We start from the raw sequence: 20,449 nt of genomic DNA, 5'->3' as shown, positions 1-20,449 counted from the left end.
GTTTCTTTGAGCTCATTTTCGATAAATTTTCTTTCGCACATTCATTGCAACCTGTTTTTTATCCCTCCTCCAGCTGTAGAAACTCCCGCGTTACCACATTTAGCTCACGAATAAGAACACGGGGGTTTGTGTTGTTTGTTCAAATGTAACATATTTAGTTTCGAAAGAACAAAAATCTAAACTATCTGCTTTTACAAAAGCATTATATATTTAAAAAAAAGAATGAAATATTGAAAATTGATAACAACAGGTAATAAAATGTATTGTTAATGAATTCATTTTACATTCACCCCCGTGAAATTATTCGATCGGAAATAAAAGAATGTTTTGCAACATTCGATTTCATAAAAATATGGCGGTGAAGGACCGAAGAAAAACATCGTTCATACATGTTTATATTTTTTGTTTTTGGAATATATGCAAGTAGAATTAAGAAGGCCAGTAAGTAAAATCGTTTATACTAAGTATTTATGTATCATCTGGTGAAGTTTTTGTAAGTTCCCCCGAATTTGCACGAACTCGTTTATTTTTCAGAACTCAGCGCCCTGTCTAACTTACCATCAAAGTGTGCATGTGGACAACCATTCGATACGAATCATGCCATGAACTGCAAAAAGGGAGGATTTGTTTCTATTCGTCACGATAACGTAAGAGATTTTGAGGCAAACCTTCTTAAAATGGCATGCAATGACGTTGAAATTGAACCGAAACTACAACCGGTTGAAAATGATGAAGCCCGACTAGATATTCGAGCTCGCGGTTTTTGGCATCCGGGACAATCCGCTTATTTGGACGTTCGAATTACCAATGTCAACTGCAACTCACAAGTGAACATTCCAGTAGCAGCAATATATAGGAATCACGAGAGCGAAAAGAAGAGGAAATATAACGACCGCGTCATCAACCTTGAACACTTGTTTTTTCCATTAATGGAGGTATGAGTCAAGAAGGTACCATATTTCACAAACATCTCGCTGAAAAGATTGCTAACAAGACGGGACAAAAGTATGAACAAATAATGTCATGGATAAGATGTAAATTAAGTTTTGTAATAATGCGTTCTGCTTTGTTGTGTCTGAGGGGTAGTCGTTCTGTGAAGGTTAACGTGGAGCCAGCTGATGACTTCAGCTTCGCATGTGACGAAGCCAGGCTTTGACATTCTGTTTTAGTTATTATATTGTTTTTTATATTGTTTGTTGTTTCAATATTTATTTTTGTTGTTTGTTTGTTCTAATATTCTGGCACACATTAGGCATCAAGTCCCCAACAGTCCTCTCTTTTTCGTTCTCGCAGCTATCTCCTTCTCGAATCTTTTTAGTCTACATCATCTTCACGAAAAAATTTTTAACTCGTTTTTATATAATATATAAATAATTTTATCTTTTATAAATATTTACATATAAAAACTTCATATAGCACGAAACAATAATTCAGCATTAATATATCTTAAAAAGTAATTCTTACGCACAATATTGTTCTTTAAAGTTTAACCTTCGCAACGAGAGTGTCCTTCTTCGACCGCCATGATAGTTTCTGATGAAAACACGATCAAGTGCGATATAGCATAATCGATTTACTGTGACGTAAGCAATTTTATAGAAAACTAGTCGATAAGGCCCGTGGAAAAATCCACTTAGGCAGGATAACAGAGAAAAATAACCGTCATTTAAAATTTGATGACGTCAGCAGAGACATGTCAGAACACAAAACTTTTTTTTTCAGAAATGTGTATGCCTGTTGCCTTCATCGTATAGATCTTGAAACGCTGATCAAGAAAATGTATAGGATCGTGTATTTTTGACAAACGGTTGCAGAGATATTAGGGTTTGAAGGTTTTTTGATGACGTCATCAACCAGTCCATTCCCGAAACGGATTCAGGGACCCAGGTTTGGGAAACTTATCCAAATTGGTCAAAGGTGGTCCCTAGTTACCTACGCAGGAGATGACGTCAGTTATTTTCACCCGTTTCCAAGTTATTTAGCCTTAAATTTAAAAGTGCAATGCAATGGCTTCACTAATCTTAATATACTTTCCTTTGACGTCAATATTGCTTTAACGTCAAAGTTTGGTAATTTACAGAACAAATTTATAGACGATGTTTTATAGACTTTATCAAAGAAATTTTATCCACTTTGCAAAAGTCACAGACAGACAGAACTGGCGTATTATTATATAGACTAGTCGATAAAGCCCGTGGAAAAATCCACTGAGGCAGAATAAAAATTTTGATGACGTCAGCAACCCATCCACAAAAAAAAGTAGAACTGTGTTTCCACGTTGCCTCTATTGTGTAGAGCTTAAACTGCTGATCAAGAAAATGTATATGATCATGTGCTTTTGATGAGCGGTTAATGAGATATAAGGGTTTTAAAATTTTGCTGACGTCAGCAATGGCCAGTCAAACCCCCCAAAACTTTTTTTTAGAAATTTGTATACCTGTTGCCTTCATCGTATAGATCTTGAAACGCTGATCAAGAAAATGTATAGTATCCTATGTTTTTGACAAACGCCTAAGGAGATTTAAGGGCTTTAAAATTTTGCTGACGTCAGCAAAGATTCTATCAAAAGTTTCAAAAAAAATTTCTTCACAAATTCGTACACCCGTTGCATTCATCGTATAGATCTTGAAATGCTGATCAAGAAAATGTATAGGAACGTGCACTTTTGACAAACGGTTGCAGAAATATTGGGATTTGAAGGTTTTGTGATGACGTCATCAACCCGTCCATTCCGAAACGGATTCGGGGATCCAGGTTTGGGAAACTTACCCAAATTGGTCCCAGGTGGTCCCTAGTTACCCACGCAGTGAAAAATCATTGACGTCACCACCTCGTTTCCAAGTTATTTGGCCTCAAAGTTTTAAGTGCACTGTAACGGCTTCATTAATTTAATATAGGATATTGACGTTAAAGTGGTGTTATTGACGTCGCGCCGTACCGTCAGAAAATTTAGCATATTAGACATGCATTTTTCGGTTACTTCAAAGAAAATTTCGGTAAGATTAAAGGAAAATGAACATATCCACTTTGCCTGTTACAGACACACGGAACTGGCGTATTATTATATAGATACAGAAGCCTTCCTCTTCACACACACCGCACGCGAAGTTTGTTCTTAAACCTATTAATAATTTATAATAGAAACTTTAATTTATTTTATACAATTTAACCCCCGTCGATATATTTTAAAAACATTTATGCTCAAAAACTTTTTTTCGATATTTCTTAAAATGGCGTGGTGTGCTGCTGTAGGTTGTACTAATCATACGGCTAATAATCCCGAGAAAGTTCAGTTTTTTAAATTGCCGTCAAATGAAGATACGCGCAAAAAGTGGATACATGCTTTGCGGAGAAAAAATTTACCTAAAAGGGTCTTTGTTTGTTTAAAACATTTTGAAGAAAAATGCTTTGATCCAAGTTGGGACATGCAACACCAGATATTCCCGCGAAAAATCCCGAGAATGCTGTTAAAAAATGCCTTCCCAACAATATTTTGTTTTCAAGAGCAACCAAAGGAAAGAAAGGCCTCAGTTCGAAGGGCCCAATGCAGAGAAAGAGAAGAGGTAATTTATAGGTATTTGTTAATAGGAGTCACATGTCGAGCATATACTCCATGTTATCTAAAATTTTAGGTCATGGAAACTGCCGTAGTGATGGAATTGCATGAAGAATAAGTGGAAGCTAGCAACACATGTGGAACACAAACTGATTCTCCTATTGTCGTTAGTAAACCAAAAGTTGTCTTGCGATCTATTGGTACCCAGACTTCTCCAATTAGTGTCAGAAATATGGGGTATCAAGTTAATATGCGACCTCGACACAGAAGTCAATGTGTACAAGTAACGCCAGATACAACAAACATTCACTGTCAAAGACGTCTTGACGGTAATTTAAATTCATTCCTTATAATTTTGTTTAGAATCAATCATATCGTTATTAAATTTTGTTTCTTTTTTCCTAGACCAAGGCGACTGGGACAAAGACGACGATGTTGATGACGATGAAAATGTTGATGATGATGAAACTGATGAAGATAATTACGAGTTTGATGATGATTGTGACGACGATAACATTGTCCCCCAACTTAATAGTACCACTATTGAAAAAATGAGAGACCTGACTCCAGAATTCTTCGCCAACATGCTGGGATTATCTTTAATAACAAGCAGCAACAAGAGTTGTATACACAACGTAGACGATGAGACAAATGAAGAAGAATTGCACGATGTATCATTCAACGATTCGTGGTTGAAAAAGTCAGAAGAGCGGTAAGAATCAAAATTTCGCACAAAACATGAATCCGTTGCGTTATATATACTCTATGCTTGATATTGATTTTCACTTAACATAGCTGTTACAAGACTGATCCTATGTACGAGCCGGACGTTGAAGAAGATTACGAAAAGATTAATTTAGTAATTCCCGTGCAAAAGAAAGAGCGAATTTTCTTGGTGTTTGAATCCTGCCTAAAGTCACTTTTTAAGTACTGTCCAAAATGCGGCGTAATACTGGTAAGAGTGTACGGTACATAATATTATGGCAGTACAAGAAATATCTTTTAACTGTTTGTGACATTATTCCCACCTAGGTACACAGTTAAAACTCAAATTTAATTGCATGAATGGCTGTGATTTATCTTGGGTATCACAACCTGAAATGCAAAGTACACGAGGATTAGGAAATTTGTCCATAACGTCAGCGATCGAGATGGCTGAATTACAATTTAACAAAATGAAACAGTAGATTACGAAAGCTGAAATCATCCCTCAGCCTCGCTGTTTAATATGTTACTAACAGTAAAACTTCGTCCATCCTAGATTCGCAAAAGTATTAAACTTAAAATTTCTGGACAGCAGCACTTATTACCGTCTACGAGGTGACTATGTTTTTCCGGAGATAGAAAAAGCATGGAGAAAACATAAGTCTAAACTTATTGACGATATAAAGTAAGAGGATAGGCAGTTAGAACTTGCCCTTGATGGACAGTGTGACACTCCTGGACACAACGCAACATACTCAACAGTATCTGCAATGGATGTCAACACAAACAAAATTATTGAATTCAACATTGTTCATGTTCGCAAGGTCAGTCATTGCATTCCTTTGTAACGTCATAATTTTTGTATTTCGTCATAATAAAATAAACACCGCTCTTGCCGTAGGTCAAAAACTCTCAAAATATGGAAAAGGAAGGATTTATTCGTTGCCCTGAAAACATTCAGAAAAAACATAAACTTCAAAGAGAAGTGGTTGCTACTGATAGAAACGGTCAAATTCGAAAATTGATGAGGACCGATCCTTGCTTTAATCACATCTTTCACCAATTTGATCCATGGAACATTGCTAAAGGATTTGTGAAAAAACTGACTAAAGCTTCAAAGAAAAAGGGTGAGTCATTGTTATATAAGTTGCTTATTGCCATCTATTTAGATATATTTATAGCACGTCTGTTTTTTTTTTTGTTTTTTTTTTTTTTGTTTTTGTTTTTTGACATTTATTCGGGTTCCATTATACAATGGTTCTTATCCCTATAATAACATAATAATAACAACAATAAGAATAAAAAGTTTAGAACAAAAATGATACAAGAAGCATGGAGATCTAGGTTTCAATAAGAGTTGTAGATTTAGGTTTTGTTAAATGGTTGTTGATAGATTAAATAGAGGAAAAGCATAGGCTATAGTTGTATATCGGCGGAAGGTCTCCTTCGACTCTGAAAGACTTCGTATACTATATATATATATATAAAAAAAAAAAAAAAAAAAAAAAAAAATTAAAAAAATTCTATAATATAAAACCCAAGCATAGGAAGGCTCACTGTGGAGGCTCAGAGATTATCATATGGTTCGATATGTCTAAACGAGATTTGGAAATAAGAAAATCTTGGTAACTTGGTGGAGGTTGAAAAATAGGGAAACTCGGACCCGCGCTTGATAGAGTTGGTTTAGCAGAAATTGATAAGGAAATGCTTATACAATCGGAGAACCTAGCCTTCCCTTGCTAAGGCAATGGCGATTGATTTATCTAAAAAATATTTTTTCGTTTGACTGTAAAATGTTGAAATTGAATCTAGGTTACGTATATTTTTTGGCAAATCATTAAAAACTTTAGACACTTGGTTGTTGAAAGTGCCATTTTCACCAGGTTCAATCATTATTCCATTATCAATAGATCGGAGAGTCCTTTTGAACTTGAGCTTTTTCATAGACAAGTAGTCCAGCCACTTTTCATCGTTTAAAGCTTTGAAACCTGCGATCGAGAGGCCCAATTCACAACGTTGCTCAACAAGAAGCCAACCAATGTTTGTTTTCTTTAGGGTTCCATCTGCTGGTAGAATGGGCCCCTGCGACAGTAAATCATTTATACTGGTCTGTTTTAACGTGTAATGGTGATCCGAATGACTTACGAGAGCGTTTTTGTTCCATTATGCATCATGTTGTAAACCGCCATTCCAATTTCGTTGAAAATAAAAATTACCTAAAATGTGAACTCAACGACACTGACATTCGACGCAAGAAGTGGTTAAAGAAAGGAACGCAAGTTTATGAGAAGTTCAAATCTATTGTTCTTCAAAGACAAGTTGTCGCTGATTTTTTCCACATGACCCGATTGGTCTATACCACATTGTTGGAAGTATTTCATAGTGTCAAAATCCGCTATCTCCCCAAATCCATTTTTTTCAATATGGAAAAAATGATTGCGGGTACTCAGTTAGCCATTTTGGATCATAACTTAAATGTGGATAGAGAACAGGTACGAATACGTCTTACTTTTTTGTTTTAATTACGTACAGCAAATATATAATCTGAAAACTAATCATTTAGGAGACATCTAAAAAAGCTGAAAAAGAGGGCAATGTGAAACCAATTTTTCGCATTGCCTATAGCAAACCAACAAAACGTTTTGTCGCCAAAAAGGAGAAAGTCGCAAAAGAATATAATTACCTTGTTGACATACTCGGTAATATAATCACACGAGTTGAAGAAAATAGAAAGGTAACCACGGAAAAGCGCAGCAAACGTAAGCTCAGTTTGACTGTAGCACCATCAGAGAGAGAAGACCGTGAAGTTATCATTGAGCAATCAACTAAGTATAGCAGATTAAAACTGTAGTGACTTTTTATTTTTTTAGCTTATATAATTATTTACATACTATTTTCATACATATATTATTTACATGGATATTTTACACGTATACTAATGAACGGTTTAGTCGCTTTCGTCTTCGTGAGCTGCAAATTGCCACACCATTTCAATCTCGGGAACATTCGTTCCTCCCTCTCTAAACCCAGTGTAATTACCACTTTCAGAAGGGAAGGCTGTTCTTATTTTAGCAACGACACAAGCAGAAATGACTCTCCGCACACCTCGTCCCAACCTAGTATGGATGAACCAACTAAACTGTCTGTACGATGCGTAGCGATATGATCTAAAATAGGTTATATATTTTATTCATGGATAATATAATATATTACATGTTCTTATATAACTCTACTTACTGGCTAGGTACGTTATCCCTATCACATGGTAACGATGCATTTTCCCTGTCATATAACGATACCAAAGCAGTCCACAGAACACCCCTGTCCAGCATCACGTTTGAAAAGCTATCGTGCTCAGTGATACATCTGCAATCTAAATAAGGTTTGGGTACTAGATTGTATGTGTAATTGTTTCACTGTTTATTTTGTAAATAGAAATAAACTAAAGCAAACCGTCTAATTTGAAATATTTTATTTCGTCTATCTCGTGGCAGCATATGCACTCTCTTTCCGTATCCAATACGACCCAGTGCCCACAAGTACACCAACCATCGACCCCAGCTTTCCTATCTCCCTCCGCTGTAATAGCTCGCAAGTTCGCATCATCCAAAGAAATATCAGAATATTCTTCAGGTTCAGAATGTTCTTCATCATCCTGAAATTCTGGTTCAAACTGAAAACCAAGTACCGTTGGTTGATCCATGATAAAATTTAATATGAATGTTTATTATTTACTTTCTCAAAACATTACATATTTTTGCGGAGAGTAGCGTAGCGAGCAACCTAGTCCCCAGGACCTCTTTTCGCTTTTTTGATATCGGGGATGGCGCGAAGAAGAAGGCCCTGGACCCGGCCGCTTTCTACACCCAGAAATCTTGGGTGTAGACTGCAGCTTCAGCACTTTTGTTAAATGTCGACAGTTCTTTATATGGATATGTGACATCCATATATGGAGTAAAGTGTTAAAAGGGTTCCGTTTTTCAAAATGGACAAGATATTGCAATTATTTTGTAGATTGCAACAAACTTTTTTAAATAATATTATCTTAAAGCCACAGCAAGTTAAATGTTTCGAGCATCTTTTAAATGGATATGATGTTATTGGTGTTTTACCTACTGGATTTGGGAAATCCTTGTTGTTTCATTTGTTGGCAGACTTTTTGCCAAGAAAGAGTGTCCAAAATATAGTATTGGTGGTGTGCCCTCTTAATTCTATCATAGATGACCAGTTGAAAGTTTTAGAAGTGAGAGGTATTGGTGCTGGGGTGCTTCATTTGGAGCAAATAGTTGTGCCTGAAAAATTGTTTTCGTGTGATGAGAATGGTGAGCCTGAAATACCAATTTCAATTAAAAATGGCGAATTAAAACTCACCCAGAATCTCTGCTTAGTGTCAGAGGACAAGAATTGCTAAAAAGTTCTGTTTACCAAGAAAATGTTGTCAGTTGTGTTATAGATGAAGCACATTGTGTAAGCATGTGGTAAGTAAAAACACTCCAGTGAATCATTTTTTTTTTTTTTTTTTTTAAAAAAGACAGGGCTGGCGAACACTTTTATGCTAGAAACGAATTTTAAAATGTTTGTTATGCGACAATGTAAAACTTTATTTTGGATGTTGTCTCCACTTCACGAATCAATTCGCCTACCCTGACTTTGTCAATGGTGAACTCAAGCTTCCAGTGTGTATTTTTAATTATTATAAACAAAATATTTTTTCTCTCCCTACTTAAAACTACATACATACATACTATATATTATAAATAAAACTATGCCGTTCAAGTAAATTCATAAATTTAAAACTTTGTATATTGCTACATAAAATAACATATATTATATATAATGTGTATCTTCAAAAAATATAAACTTTTAATGTGCTTTATTTGATTTATAGGGGTGAGGATTTCCGAAAAATTTTTAGCGAGTTGTCTACGTTAAAGGCACTTTTCCCAGATGCTGTTACATTGGCTCTAACCGCTACTGCTACACCAGACACTGTAGAATATTTGATTAAATCGCTCGCCCTTATTACGTATAAAGTCATTGCTGTATCGCCAAATCGAAAAAATGTGTATTTAAACATACAAAGACGCCCAAACTCTAACTTGGGTTTGAAAGGATTTGAAGTTATTCTCAAACCGTTGGCTAAAAAATTAAACGTGCAAAGAGAACACTATCCCATGACAATAATTTACATGCATTTAAGATATTGTGGGTATGGGTACAAATTATTTGAAAATGTTATAAGAAATCATTATGTTGGTGACAATATTTGTCCTAGAGCAAGATTGTTTGCACAGTTTCATGCTTCTTGTACTACACAAATGAAAGAGGATATATTGAAGGAGTTAAAGAAGTCAGATTCACAAATTAGAGTAGTATTTGCTACAACTGCTCTAGGTATGGGTGTTGATGCTCCAAATATATCTAATATTATTCACATAAGTCCTCCATCAACATTAGAGTCATTTGTGCAAGAAATTGGAAGAGGAGGAAGAAATGGTGTAGCTTGTGATTCACTTTTATATTTCAGCAATTCTGATTTGGCATCTAAGTATATAAGTGAGTCAATGAAAAAAAAGATGCTTAAAGTAGAATTGTTAAAAACGGTTGAAGATATCAATTCTGATGAAAACGTGATGTTTCCTTTCCACAGTAAAATTAACACTAACATTGTAAATGAAATCCTGAGAGAATTAGCATTTATTTCTTGTGAATCAGACTTACTTTCTATGTTTGGTATTTGGAATGGAAGGTGTTCTAACAAATTATATGCTTTAATAGACAAATATGCACCTAAAATAGGTTAGTAAAAAACATAATATATATATACCATGGTATGACAAAGTTGGTGAAATCTGCAATTTCATCCACAAAAAAAATTCAATTAGCCAAAATGCCAAATTTTGTCAGCTTATGGGTATATATACATATATGTTAAACAAAGGAAATTAGTTGCTTGTGCTTTTCTACCCATAAATGAAAATCAGCTATATTTAAATAACGCAAGGGCGATCTTTTAATGTTAGGAAAACTGTGATGTTTTCGTCCGTTTATGTAGTTAAATGGATCAAGCAGTATTAAATCTTTTATCATTTCTTTTTCATCCTTCATACTGTCAGTCATTGTATGATGTGTCGATGATGCATGTATTTTAGCATTTTGATCAAAATTTTCCACGATCTCTTTAATTCCATTTGCTGCCTTGCTGATTTTGCTGATAGATTTCACTGACTTATTTGCCCCCATTCTCTGAACAATTCCCTTTGTCACTCTATTCATTATTATATTTCTTGTACCAAATTGTCCTCTACATTATTTCCTTTCCCACCTTTCCAGTTGCTAAAAAAAACCCACTTAAACTCCTCAGAAAGTCTGGGAGTTAATAAGCATTCCATCTGAGCTATGCTGAGAAACATCTCAATAGCATATTTGCTGTAAGCTCCTAATGATTTGAAGACAACCAAAAGTAATTTTTGGTTAATAAGATTTCTGTCTCCATCTCCCTCTTTTGCTGTGTCTTTTAACTGCATCAGTAAGAGAGTTAAAAAAATTGTGCATAGGCCATAGTTCTGTACATAGTCATCTTCATTAGTGACAAATTTTTGAAGAAGGTATGTGTCGACAAATCAAAATACTGATGTTTTTCTTCTGTACACTTATGTGCCAGATTAGGTGGATAACAATGAATAGTCGGTTTATCATCTAGATTAGTCATACTAAAGAATTTTATTGCAGCAGTTACAATATATGCCTTTCCCATGCTTAAAAATAATTCTTCACTGCCATCATATGAGTCAAGAACTTTGGAGGGTATATATTGCATTTTTTCGATTAAATTTTTCTCTAAAACATTTCAAAGTTCCTTGTTGATTGACAGAATCACCTTGATGTAATAAGTGGTAGGAATATTGAAGAAGAGAAGCCTTGCAATGCCACATTACAGGCTTAAAAAGCAAGCAATGTTCAAAGCGATCTGTAGGAGTGTGTGATCCAGCCAGTAAGTCTTTGGCACCTGCAAAACGCACACATGTTAACTGGTCTCTGGAAAATGGAATTTTCATTTCCTTCATTACATCACCTTCTGTAAACAACGTATGTGATTGTGTCTGACCAACCGAAGCAGGTTCTTCAGGCGGTGGTGGATGTTCCCAATTGGGTAAATTTTGCAACAAGCCAGCTTTACTATATAGTTCTGCAATCCAGTCCTCATATGTCCTTAGTCTTCACACAGTCACCATATTTGTTCTCATTTGCATCCATTATTGGCATTGAAACAATGAATGATTTTTTGCTCAAATTATTTGTGTACTTGTGTTCTATGTGGCTAGGAACAATTTGCTTAAAGATACTGAACTTTGGAAAGAATTGCAGAAGCACTCGAGCGATGAGAATTTTTGTTGTGCTAATGTAGGCGTTCCATTCTGCTTGATTTAAGGTAAATTTACTTCTAAGAACTGTTGTGATATCTGCCCTTGGTGTAACATTTGGAAAATTAGTGAAGTTGATACGATTTTCCAGAAAATTGGTGGCAAATAGGTGTAAATCTTCATTATCGTTATCACTTCTCATATGTCCTTTCAAAATTCTTGAATCAAAGTTATCGCCTGTTCCCCAAAATGTACAACCTGCTTTATTTTTGCAATTGTCGAGTCAAGAAAATGCCCACCAATTAATTCCAACAAATTGGTCTTTTTTGAAGGAGACAAACAAATGCCAAGCTTGTTTAGTCGGATTTGCAGCTAAATGCAAAATGTATGCATGAGATAAATTACACCTTTTTTATATATAAGCCTAGTGTATTTTGAGCACAGCCTTAACATATGCTTACTTTTTCTTATATATGCTTATGATGCTTACATTTTTGAAACACCAAATCTATTTTGGTTTGGAAAGAGACATTGGTGTTCTTGATATTTTGTTCCTTTTTATTTTTTTAATTGTTCTGTAAACTTTTAGGAAAATTTTATGTTCTATAATTTTTTTTAGATAAATATGAAAGTATATATATGTTAAACCTTACCTGTTTGCTGCATCCACTTTCAATCAGCAAAACACTATTGATTCTCTGAATTAAACTGAGTTCATGCCATCTGTTTTTCATCAAGATTGCATATAAAAAACAATGCTGTATTTTTAGCTCATTCGGAGAGTCAGCAATATCACATGATTTACCTGACAAAGTATTGAAAATGTCAACAACAAAAGGAAAATTACCACTTAATTCCTTCCACAATTCATCTGTTGTATGGCTTGACAACTGTGTATAATCCTTACTAAGTAATACAGATGAGTTGCCTTTCCTTTTACACAGTTTCTTGCCAGCATTATTGATTTTAGTTGTTATGTCCTTTTTGAGTAATATATCCATTTGCGGTACTTGTGTGATAACATGTGATAAGGCAGATGACTGATTGGTATGGATTGCTCTCTCAATGGCATTTTGCTGATATATATTAAAAGGTTCAGATGAAAGTTTGTCACTGTCTTTATTATATACAGATTTAATATTTATTGTTGATGTGTTGTTATAAATATCCTGTGTTGCTATATTGTTGTTTGATTTTTCTTCAGATTTATTGTCAGTAACAGACATTTGTAACCTTTTTCTTGGTTGATTTAAACATTGTGTAGTGTCCAATAACACCTTTTTTTTGTCCTGGTCTTTCCTGGGTGAAAAAGTGTTCAGCGGCTTAATGGAAACTTTTTGTCGGAGCTCGATTTGATTAGTTTGACATGACCTTCGAAATTCCCACATTTCATTTATAAACGTGTGGCAGTTTCTACATATTAACTTTGTTAAAAAATCCTCTTGTGTAATATCAAGTCCACATGTTCTAATAATTTTTTGTTGCAATTGTTTTTCTTTTGCTTTATTTGAAAATATATTCACTATATGCTTTTTTTGGAAAGCTTTGGCACATACCCTGCAATGACATTCATCGTATTCTTTTCGTACATATAACTTCTTTGGTGTAGTTTGTACCTAAAAATATAATAAAAACTTTTTCTTCAATTTTAAAAAAAATGTAAGCTAGTTATAGGCAAAAAGTATATATACTTTACCTTGTTATTTTCTTTGTTCATTCTGAATTAAGTTTTTGGGATTACCAATTTGAAAATACCTTGTAGAGTACACAAACCTACTATTTCTCGCTATATTACTCTTAATTATTTTATAGATATACTATCATCTAGCTAATCACAACACCTACATTGGCAAAATATTTTTACTGCTAGCTAGTACTGAGCTTGCCACATAGTGTATATATATGATGTATATATTTGCAAAACTACATATCAACAACAAACCATTATTTTTCTTGTAAATAGCTAGCTACATAAATATCTCTATTCATTTCTGTAGAAAAACCTATTATAACATTTTATTTTATATTTTCAGAATGAAAAAATTGCCTCTTCTTTTTATTTGGCATAAAATAGAGCAAACATAAAACATATGAGGTAGCTATAGCATAAAAAACTAGCTACAAAGCTAGCATAAAATTAACTAATTGGCTGGGATAAAACTACCAATTGAGCAGGCATAAAATTAACTCCTTTAGCTAGCATATAAATTTTTTTGACATGACACAGTAAGTGAGATAATTCTACTCTGATTAGGAATGTCCATTACATAGCTTGTTCTAGCCACAGGAACAAGATATGTATGGGACAATTTTAGATCAAAAATCAAGGACCAAAATGTTTAGTGAAATCAGCAAAAGTACATACCTATGTATTCTACAGATACATTGGTTTACATAGGATAACCACAGGTTTTTTGGAAATGAGTATTATGCCGATTCGTATGTGCAACACATATATATATATATATATACCTGCACAAATCACTCAGCCCAGTGTTAACAACAAGCTGTTATCCGTGTTTCTATATAACAGAAGTTGTGCTAATTTTTTTTTGGAATGGTTAAACCTATATGGATGTGCGACATTGTTTACCTGTACCAAGCAAGCACTCACACTGGATTGAAATTCACTTTTTAAGTTTCGCACAACATGTAAGCTGTATTTTTTGGCGATGGACCAAATTGATTGTTTTTACGAGCATTTAATTGGGTGATGGCTATTTTGATTTAAATGGATGGACTGATTTTCTTTTTTTATGTATGTATATATATATATATATATATATATATATATATATATATATATATATATATATATATATATATATATATATATATATATATATATATATATATATATATATATATATATATATATATATATATATATATATATATATATATATATATATATATATATATATATATATATATATATATATATATATATATATATATATATATATATATATATATATATATATATATATATATATATATATATATATATATATATAAATGTATAAGCCAATGCATGTGATGTGTATATAATATATAAAAGAAAGAAAAAACACATGTATTAGGACAAAATATATTGGTATATATTATGAGGTTTCATATTCTAATGATTTCTATACAACCCGGTTCTATGTGCCGGATAATTGCTTGCTGATAAAGTCTAAGTTACGGTCTCCCATTCATCCATTCCTGGGATATCAGCTGTACTTTAAAACTTCAATGTGTACTCTGCACATTCTGTCCAGCTGGAATGGGTAGGGACTGTTTTATGTTTTCGTAAGTATGTCTTAAATGTCTATCTCTTACTCGTTGATTTATTTATTTTCTTTCTCCCAGCTACGTCACAGTGTCATTAATTTAAGCAATGATCGGTTTACTTGTTCTTTTGCTAATTTACCACATTTTTAATTGTCAATAGATTTTTTATTGTAAAAATTCTGTACATAATCATTTTTAATTGTTTATATGTTAAAACATCCGTAATTTTAACTATGTACATATGCAAATACTTCTCTTTTAGCAATTTATACCCACAGGATTTAAAACTGTTTATGTTATTCTAAACGTATTTATATAGCAATGCTTTTGCTGTTAATCGCTCAAGCGTATTATATTTGCCCAATTTTACATAAAAGATGTAACTTGATTTTATATTTTACAACTGATGAAGGCTTGTTAGCCGAAATATATTTTGTCCTAATACATGTGTTTTTGCGGAGAGAGAGCCATTGCTCGAACGGAGCTATTTTCCTCGTTCCCATAAATATATTAGAGCGTGACAAATTTCCGCGTTTCCCCCTAGTACGTGAAATTTTGATGAAAACGTGGGCGTTTTTGACCCACTTACCCCACTTTTTTTTATGGTCATTTCTTTAAAAGGTTCCGTGAAAATCTGGTTGGTCGAGACCACGCCGTTTCCAGTTGAGATCAGGTCGGCATAGAGCTTTTGCCATGGTCACTTTTACTAATATCACGTGACCTTTTCTAAGATACTTAGCGCTTCAAACGGAAATTGCGTTGATAGCCATATTGGCTTGTTGGTGGCAATGGACAGAAGTTCATTTTCAAGAAACGAAGAAAAGGTATGTTTAGCTACCTGATATATCACTATATTTTTACATGTAATGATCCCCTTCTTAGCATTTCTCACACCTAAAGCTAGCTAGCATAAAACTGCAGACTTAGCTGCAATAATAATAGAACTTAGATAGCAAACTATATAACTACCTATAGCTACTTCTTGTTTGCTCTTTTTATGCTAACTAGCTAGCATAAAAAAAGAGCAAACAGTGCCATATAGCTAGCATAATACACTAGCTACACAGCTAGCATAAAATTAACTACTTACATGGGTTAAAACTACCAATGTAGCTAACATAAAATTAGCTATTTTTGCTAGCATAAAATCAGCTACATATCACCATAGAAAAGTTGTTTTAAACATATTTTCTAACTAGCTAGCTAACTAGCTATATATATACTACACAGTGAGTGAGATAATTCTACTCTGTAGGAATATCCCATCATACAGCTTGTTCTAGCTACAATCGTCCACAAAATGGCCAAACATAGCCAGCTAGATATTTTGCAGATAGTAAATGTTTATATACAGGTATGTCACGTGTAATTGTTTACGTTGCTTAGCCACAAATGGGCAGTTCTTAACATTAAGGGGGAATAAAGAGCCATATTTTCATGGACGATTGTAGCTAGCTATATATATTGTACACACGTCAGGAAATAAACTTTTTTAACCCTGCCGCTGAGCATACACCAGTGCGGCTGAAGTTACAGAAGGGAAAATTATTTCAATACTCGTTCAATCGTCAACATGTATTAAAAATCTCCAAGTGTATTCATTCTTTCTTACCTAATTTCACGATATGTATACAAATAATGTCCCAATAATTTCTGTTTTTGTAACTTGACCCGATCCTTACACATGTGGCTCTAATGATGTTTTTGTTCAGTCTGGAATAAGATATTTTTATCCTATTGTCATGAAGACTTGTTTGCAAACAAAACATATAGTGCTATTTGATTTTTAGCTGCACAGGCTAACAACAGGCTGTTTCTGCTGTGTTTTTGTAAACCGAAGTTGCAGTAAAGGTTTTTTTAAAAATGTATTATGGCTGTCCGATTTTATGATATTTTGATCTAGCACAGAAACTTTTCCTATAAAATATTGCAGGATTCTTTAGGAGCGTAGAAACAGGTTTTGAACAGTGTTTTTATTTTTAAATGTTACAAAAACTTTTCCGCAAAATAAAATTGCTGAATGATTGTTTTAGCTGTGTTGGATAACAACAGGGTGTTTACTGTCTGTTTATTTGAACCAAAGTTTTTTCGGATGTGCGCCACAGTATATTTGTACTAATCACTCAGCCTAGTGTTAACGACAAGCTAATACCTGTGTTTCTATTTAACAGAAGTTGTGCTAAAGTTTTTTTGAAAGGGTTTGTTTACCTATACTAACGGCGCACCACAGATTAAAGTACATATATATTTTAACTTTTACCAGGAACATTTTGTGAAACAGTTTTCGCTATGACATGGCACAATATGTAAATTGTGTTTCTATTCAAGCTAAAGTTGAAGGAAATATATATTTTGTGAATCTGAAAAATATAATTACACACCCGACACACCTTTAATGTTGTGTGTTTTACTCGATTTATGATATACTGCACACCTGTACTAAAGCGAGCCACCTGAATGTGTGGTACAGTTTAAAATTTGTATTAATTGTTCCATCAAGCATTTAACGCCAGGTAACACAGTTGCTTGTGGCTTAACCAGCGTAAATTCCTAAGTGTATATAATACTCACCTGTAAAGTTTTGTATATATATTTATGTTTATGCCCTGCTGGTCTAATGGCTATGACACTCATGCAAATGAGAGATCCAGGTTCAAATCCTGGACAGGGCTAGGAAAAACATAATTATCTTGCACCTACAACAACCAGGTTTTCATATAATAGGTAATCTTTGAGTAAGACTTCTCTGATTATTTCTATATCTTGACTTTTTAATGTTGTTGTCATTGGAACCAAGTTAATCTCAGATTTATCAAAAAATGATATGTCGTTATGACCGATTGTTTAAATACTTGTAATGGCACATAATTCTGCTATGATTCACTGTGTATTGACCTGAGATAAATTTGAGACTTTTTTTTGAGATATTGAACTTGAAATATTTGCACCTCAATATTTTCTATACTCCTGGACTAATATGATACTTAACTTAGACATATTGAGTATACGCAATCTTTGAGTTGTAAGGTGGAGATTTTCTATTAAAGTCATGCACCCCTGCCTTGCCGTTCCATTGCCTTGCTAGCACTGACCGTGCCTTTCTTTGCCTACCCTTCCTATGCCTTTTCTGGTGCCTGCCTACTATGTCCTTGCCTGTGGCTCCCATCATGCCTTTCCTACCCCTGCCTTCCTGATTCCTCTTCCTATTTCCTTGCCTGCCTTTGCCCTTTCCTTGCCGTGCTTAATGCCTTTGCCTTGGCAACCTCTCCGCAACACTTTCTATATTGATTGCGGAGCGTAGTGAAGGGGAGCGCCAGCGAGCCGAGCGCAGCGAAGCTATTTTCCTCGTTCCCATAAATATATTAGAGCGTATCGAATTTCCGCGTTTTCTCCTAGTACATCAAATTTCAAAACGTCCGATTTTTGACCCACTTACCCAAATATTTTTTATGGTCATTTCTTCCGTGAAAATCTGGTTCGTCGAGACCATGCCGTTTCCAGTTGAGATCAGGTCGGCATACGGCTTTAGCCACGGTCACTCTTACTAATATCACGTGACATTGTCTCACATACATAGCGCTTGAAATGAAAATTGCGTTGATGGCCATATTGGCTTGTTGGACGTAATGGACGGAAGGGCATTTTCAAGAAAACGAAGAAAGGGTATGTTAGCTAGTATATCACTATTTTTTACATGTAATGAGCCCTTTTCTAGCCTCACTCACACCTAAAGCTAGCTAGTATAAAACTGCCGACTTAGCTGGGATAATATTAAAACTTAGATAGCATATATAGCTATATAGCTAGCTAACTAGTTAGCTAGCTCGAGCTTACACCAGTGCGGCTCAAGTTACAGAAACGGAAATTATTTCAATAAATATGTATCGGGGAAACTTTTTCAACATGTATATACATTTGTTATTACTGAGGCGTTTTAAATTCTGACAAGCGGTTCTCATGCAATCATCAACGCCTACTGAAAATCTTCAAATATATATATATATATAATTCATTTTTTGGGTTCAATCAAAACAAATTTCAGAAAAATGAAAAAATTTCCTGTTCAGGAAATCTCATAATTTTTTAAACCAGAAAATAATTTCACGATAAAGAAATATTTTCCGTTTTTGTAACTTGAGCCGAACACCATTCTTGTTCCGTTTAACCTTTTTTAGCATTTTCGATACATCAGGTTCTAAAGAAAATATGTCCCTGGTGCAAGTAATATTGCGTCCAGAACACACTACGGTATATACTGCTAATGCGGAAACCCCAGGAAATGTTTCATCAAGGCGAAGATGAAACAGTTTGATCGATTACCATGAGGCACGTGGGAACTTTGTTTTTTATACGATTCATTGTACAATTCAACCGAAAGTGGCATCTAAAATTTTTCGCTTGCGAACCTAGGGAACTCAGTTCCACGCTCCGCAACACTTTCTATATTGATTTCTTTTTTGCGGAGAGTAGCGGAGTGCGCGCTAGCGCACGGAGCGTAGCGAAGCCCATTTCCTCATTAAATAAGCCAAATAGAAGTGAAAAGTAAGCACGGTGGAGAGTATATAGGATTTCTACACGATTTCGTCCCTTTACATCAAATTTATAAAAAATTCTGCCATTTTATCAGTGTTGCCCAGTAATTTTATCTGGTCATTTGTTGGTAAATTTTCGTAAATATCTGATTGAGCGAGAAAACGTGTTTTTAGCACGGCGATGGAGTTTTTGTTGTGTTTTAAAGATGGTGCTAAACGTAGTCAGCCAGCTAGAAGCGAAATGATGAGATTTTTCAAGAAAGAAGTGGGGAGGTTATGATCACTGTTTTTTAAAGGTTGTGAAAACCCCTTACATACACCTTAAGCTATCTAGCACAACAGTAGCAGCTAAGCTAGCATAAAACTACCAATTTAACTAGCATAAAAATGCCTATTAAGTTTTCTCTTATGCTAGATGATTAGAAGATAGCATCATAAGAGAATTCTCAAAAATCCGTTAGGGTTAGTCAAAAATCCGTCCTAAGACTTTAGGACGGATTTTTGAGCTAGCTAGCTGCTACTGCACACAGTGAGTGGTGTCCATCACATAACTACTTTGTAGTTTTATCCAGTTCCACAAAATGTGTTGGCTCTTGACAAATTTTTTAAATGTATATAAAGAATGACTAAAAAAACTTAGCAAAATCAACAAAAAACATCGCTAATTTTTTCACATATAATACTTCCTGTCAATATTTATATAGACATTGACATGGTCACATGTTACCGACACCAAAGGTAATTTTTTTCAAGATTGGATGACAGAGAAGTGTTGGGGGGAGAGGGCAGGGGGAGGAGAGTCATATGATTGTGGAGCTAGCTAGAAATTAAGAGGCATCACCAAACACCCAGAGGAGTAAATATTTAGCTACCGCTGGGGCATCACGGTGCTGGATGCAATTTTTGTTTAACATGTAAATTTGTAGTCGTCGGATTCTAAACAAAATGTAGACCCATTGACTATTTATGTAAATTGTGTTTCTATTCAAGCTAAAGTTGAAGGAAATATATATTTT

General features: G+C 34.3%; 5 protein-coding genes across 5 annotated transcripts; 4 read left to right on the top strand and 1 right to left on the bottom strand.

The window, feature by feature from the left end:
- Nucleotides 1-3,230: 3,230 nt before the first annotated feature.
- On the top strand, nucleotides 3,231-3,674 carry LOC130623167 (THAP domain-containing protein 2-like). The gene is made up of 2 exons (XM_057438654.1): nucleotides 3,231-3,563; nucleotides 3,633-3,674. Exons 1-2 carry the CDS (start codon nucleotides 3,231-3,233, stop codon nucleotides 3,672-3,674), a joined length of 375 nt encoding a protein of 124 aa, XP_057294637.1.
- Nucleotides 3,675-3,704: 30 nt separating this feature from the next.
- LOC130623166 (uncharacterized) lies at nucleotides 3,705-7,112 on the top strand. The gene is made up of 8 exons (XM_057438653.1): nucleotides 3,705-3,885; nucleotides 3,962-4,268; nucleotides 4,352-4,511; nucleotides 4,818-4,876; nucleotides 4,959-5,085; nucleotides 5,163-5,388; nucleotides 6,317-6,753; nucleotides 6,825-7,112. Exons 1-8 carry the CDS (start codon nucleotides 3,789-3,791, stop codon nucleotides 7,110-7,112), a joined length of 1,701 nt encoding a protein of 566 aa, XP_057294636.1. The 5' UTR covers nucleotides 3,705-3,788.
- Nucleotides 7,101-7,981, bottom strand: LOC130624159 (uncharacterized). Its single transcript, XM_057439724.1, has 3 exons — nucleotides 7,715-7,981; nucleotides 7,499-7,634; nucleotides 7,101-7,428 (listed from the first exon to the last, which is right to left on the bottom strand). The coding sequence occupies exons 1-3, from the start codon at nucleotides 7,962-7,964 to the stop codon at nucleotides 7,209-7,211; spliced, it is 606 nt and encodes a 201-aa protein (XP_057295707.1). The 5' UTR covers nucleotides 7,965-7,981; the 3' UTR covers nucleotides 7,101-7,208.
- Nucleotides 7,982-8,075: 94 nt separating this feature from the next.
- Nucleotides 8,076-8,672, top strand: LOC130623758 (ATP-dependent DNA helicase Q4-like). The gene has a single exon (XM_057439275.1). The coding sequence runs from the start codon at nucleotides 8,247-8,249 to the stop codon at nucleotides 8,670-8,672; it is 426 nt and encodes a 141-aa protein (XP_057295258.1). The 5' UTR covers nucleotides 8,076-8,246.
- LOC130623757 (ATP-dependent DNA helicase RecQ-like) lies at nucleotides 8,668-10,203 on the top strand. Its single transcript, XM_057439274.1, has 2 exons — nucleotides 8,668-8,739; nucleotides 9,150-10,203. The coding sequence occupies exons 1-2, from the start codon at nucleotides 8,735-8,737 to the stop codon at nucleotides 10,063-10,065; spliced, it is 921 nt and encodes a 306-aa protein (XP_057295257.1). The 5' UTR covers nucleotides 8,668-8,734; the 3' UTR covers nucleotides 10,066-10,203.
- The last annotated feature ends 10,246 nt before the right edge of the window (nucleotides 10,204-20,449 follow it).

Source organism: Hydractinia symbiolongicarpus, chromosome 13 (genome assembly GCF_029227915.1).
Source record: "Hydractinia symbiolongicarpus strain clone_291-10 chromosome 13, HSymV2.1, whole genome shotgun sequence".
Classification (NCBI taxonomy): domain Eukaryota; kingdom Metazoa; phylum Cnidaria; class Hydrozoa; order Anthoathecata; family Hydractiniidae; genus Hydractinia; species Hydractinia symbiolongicarpus.
This window is presented reverse-complemented; position numbering and strand designations above follow the sequence as displayed.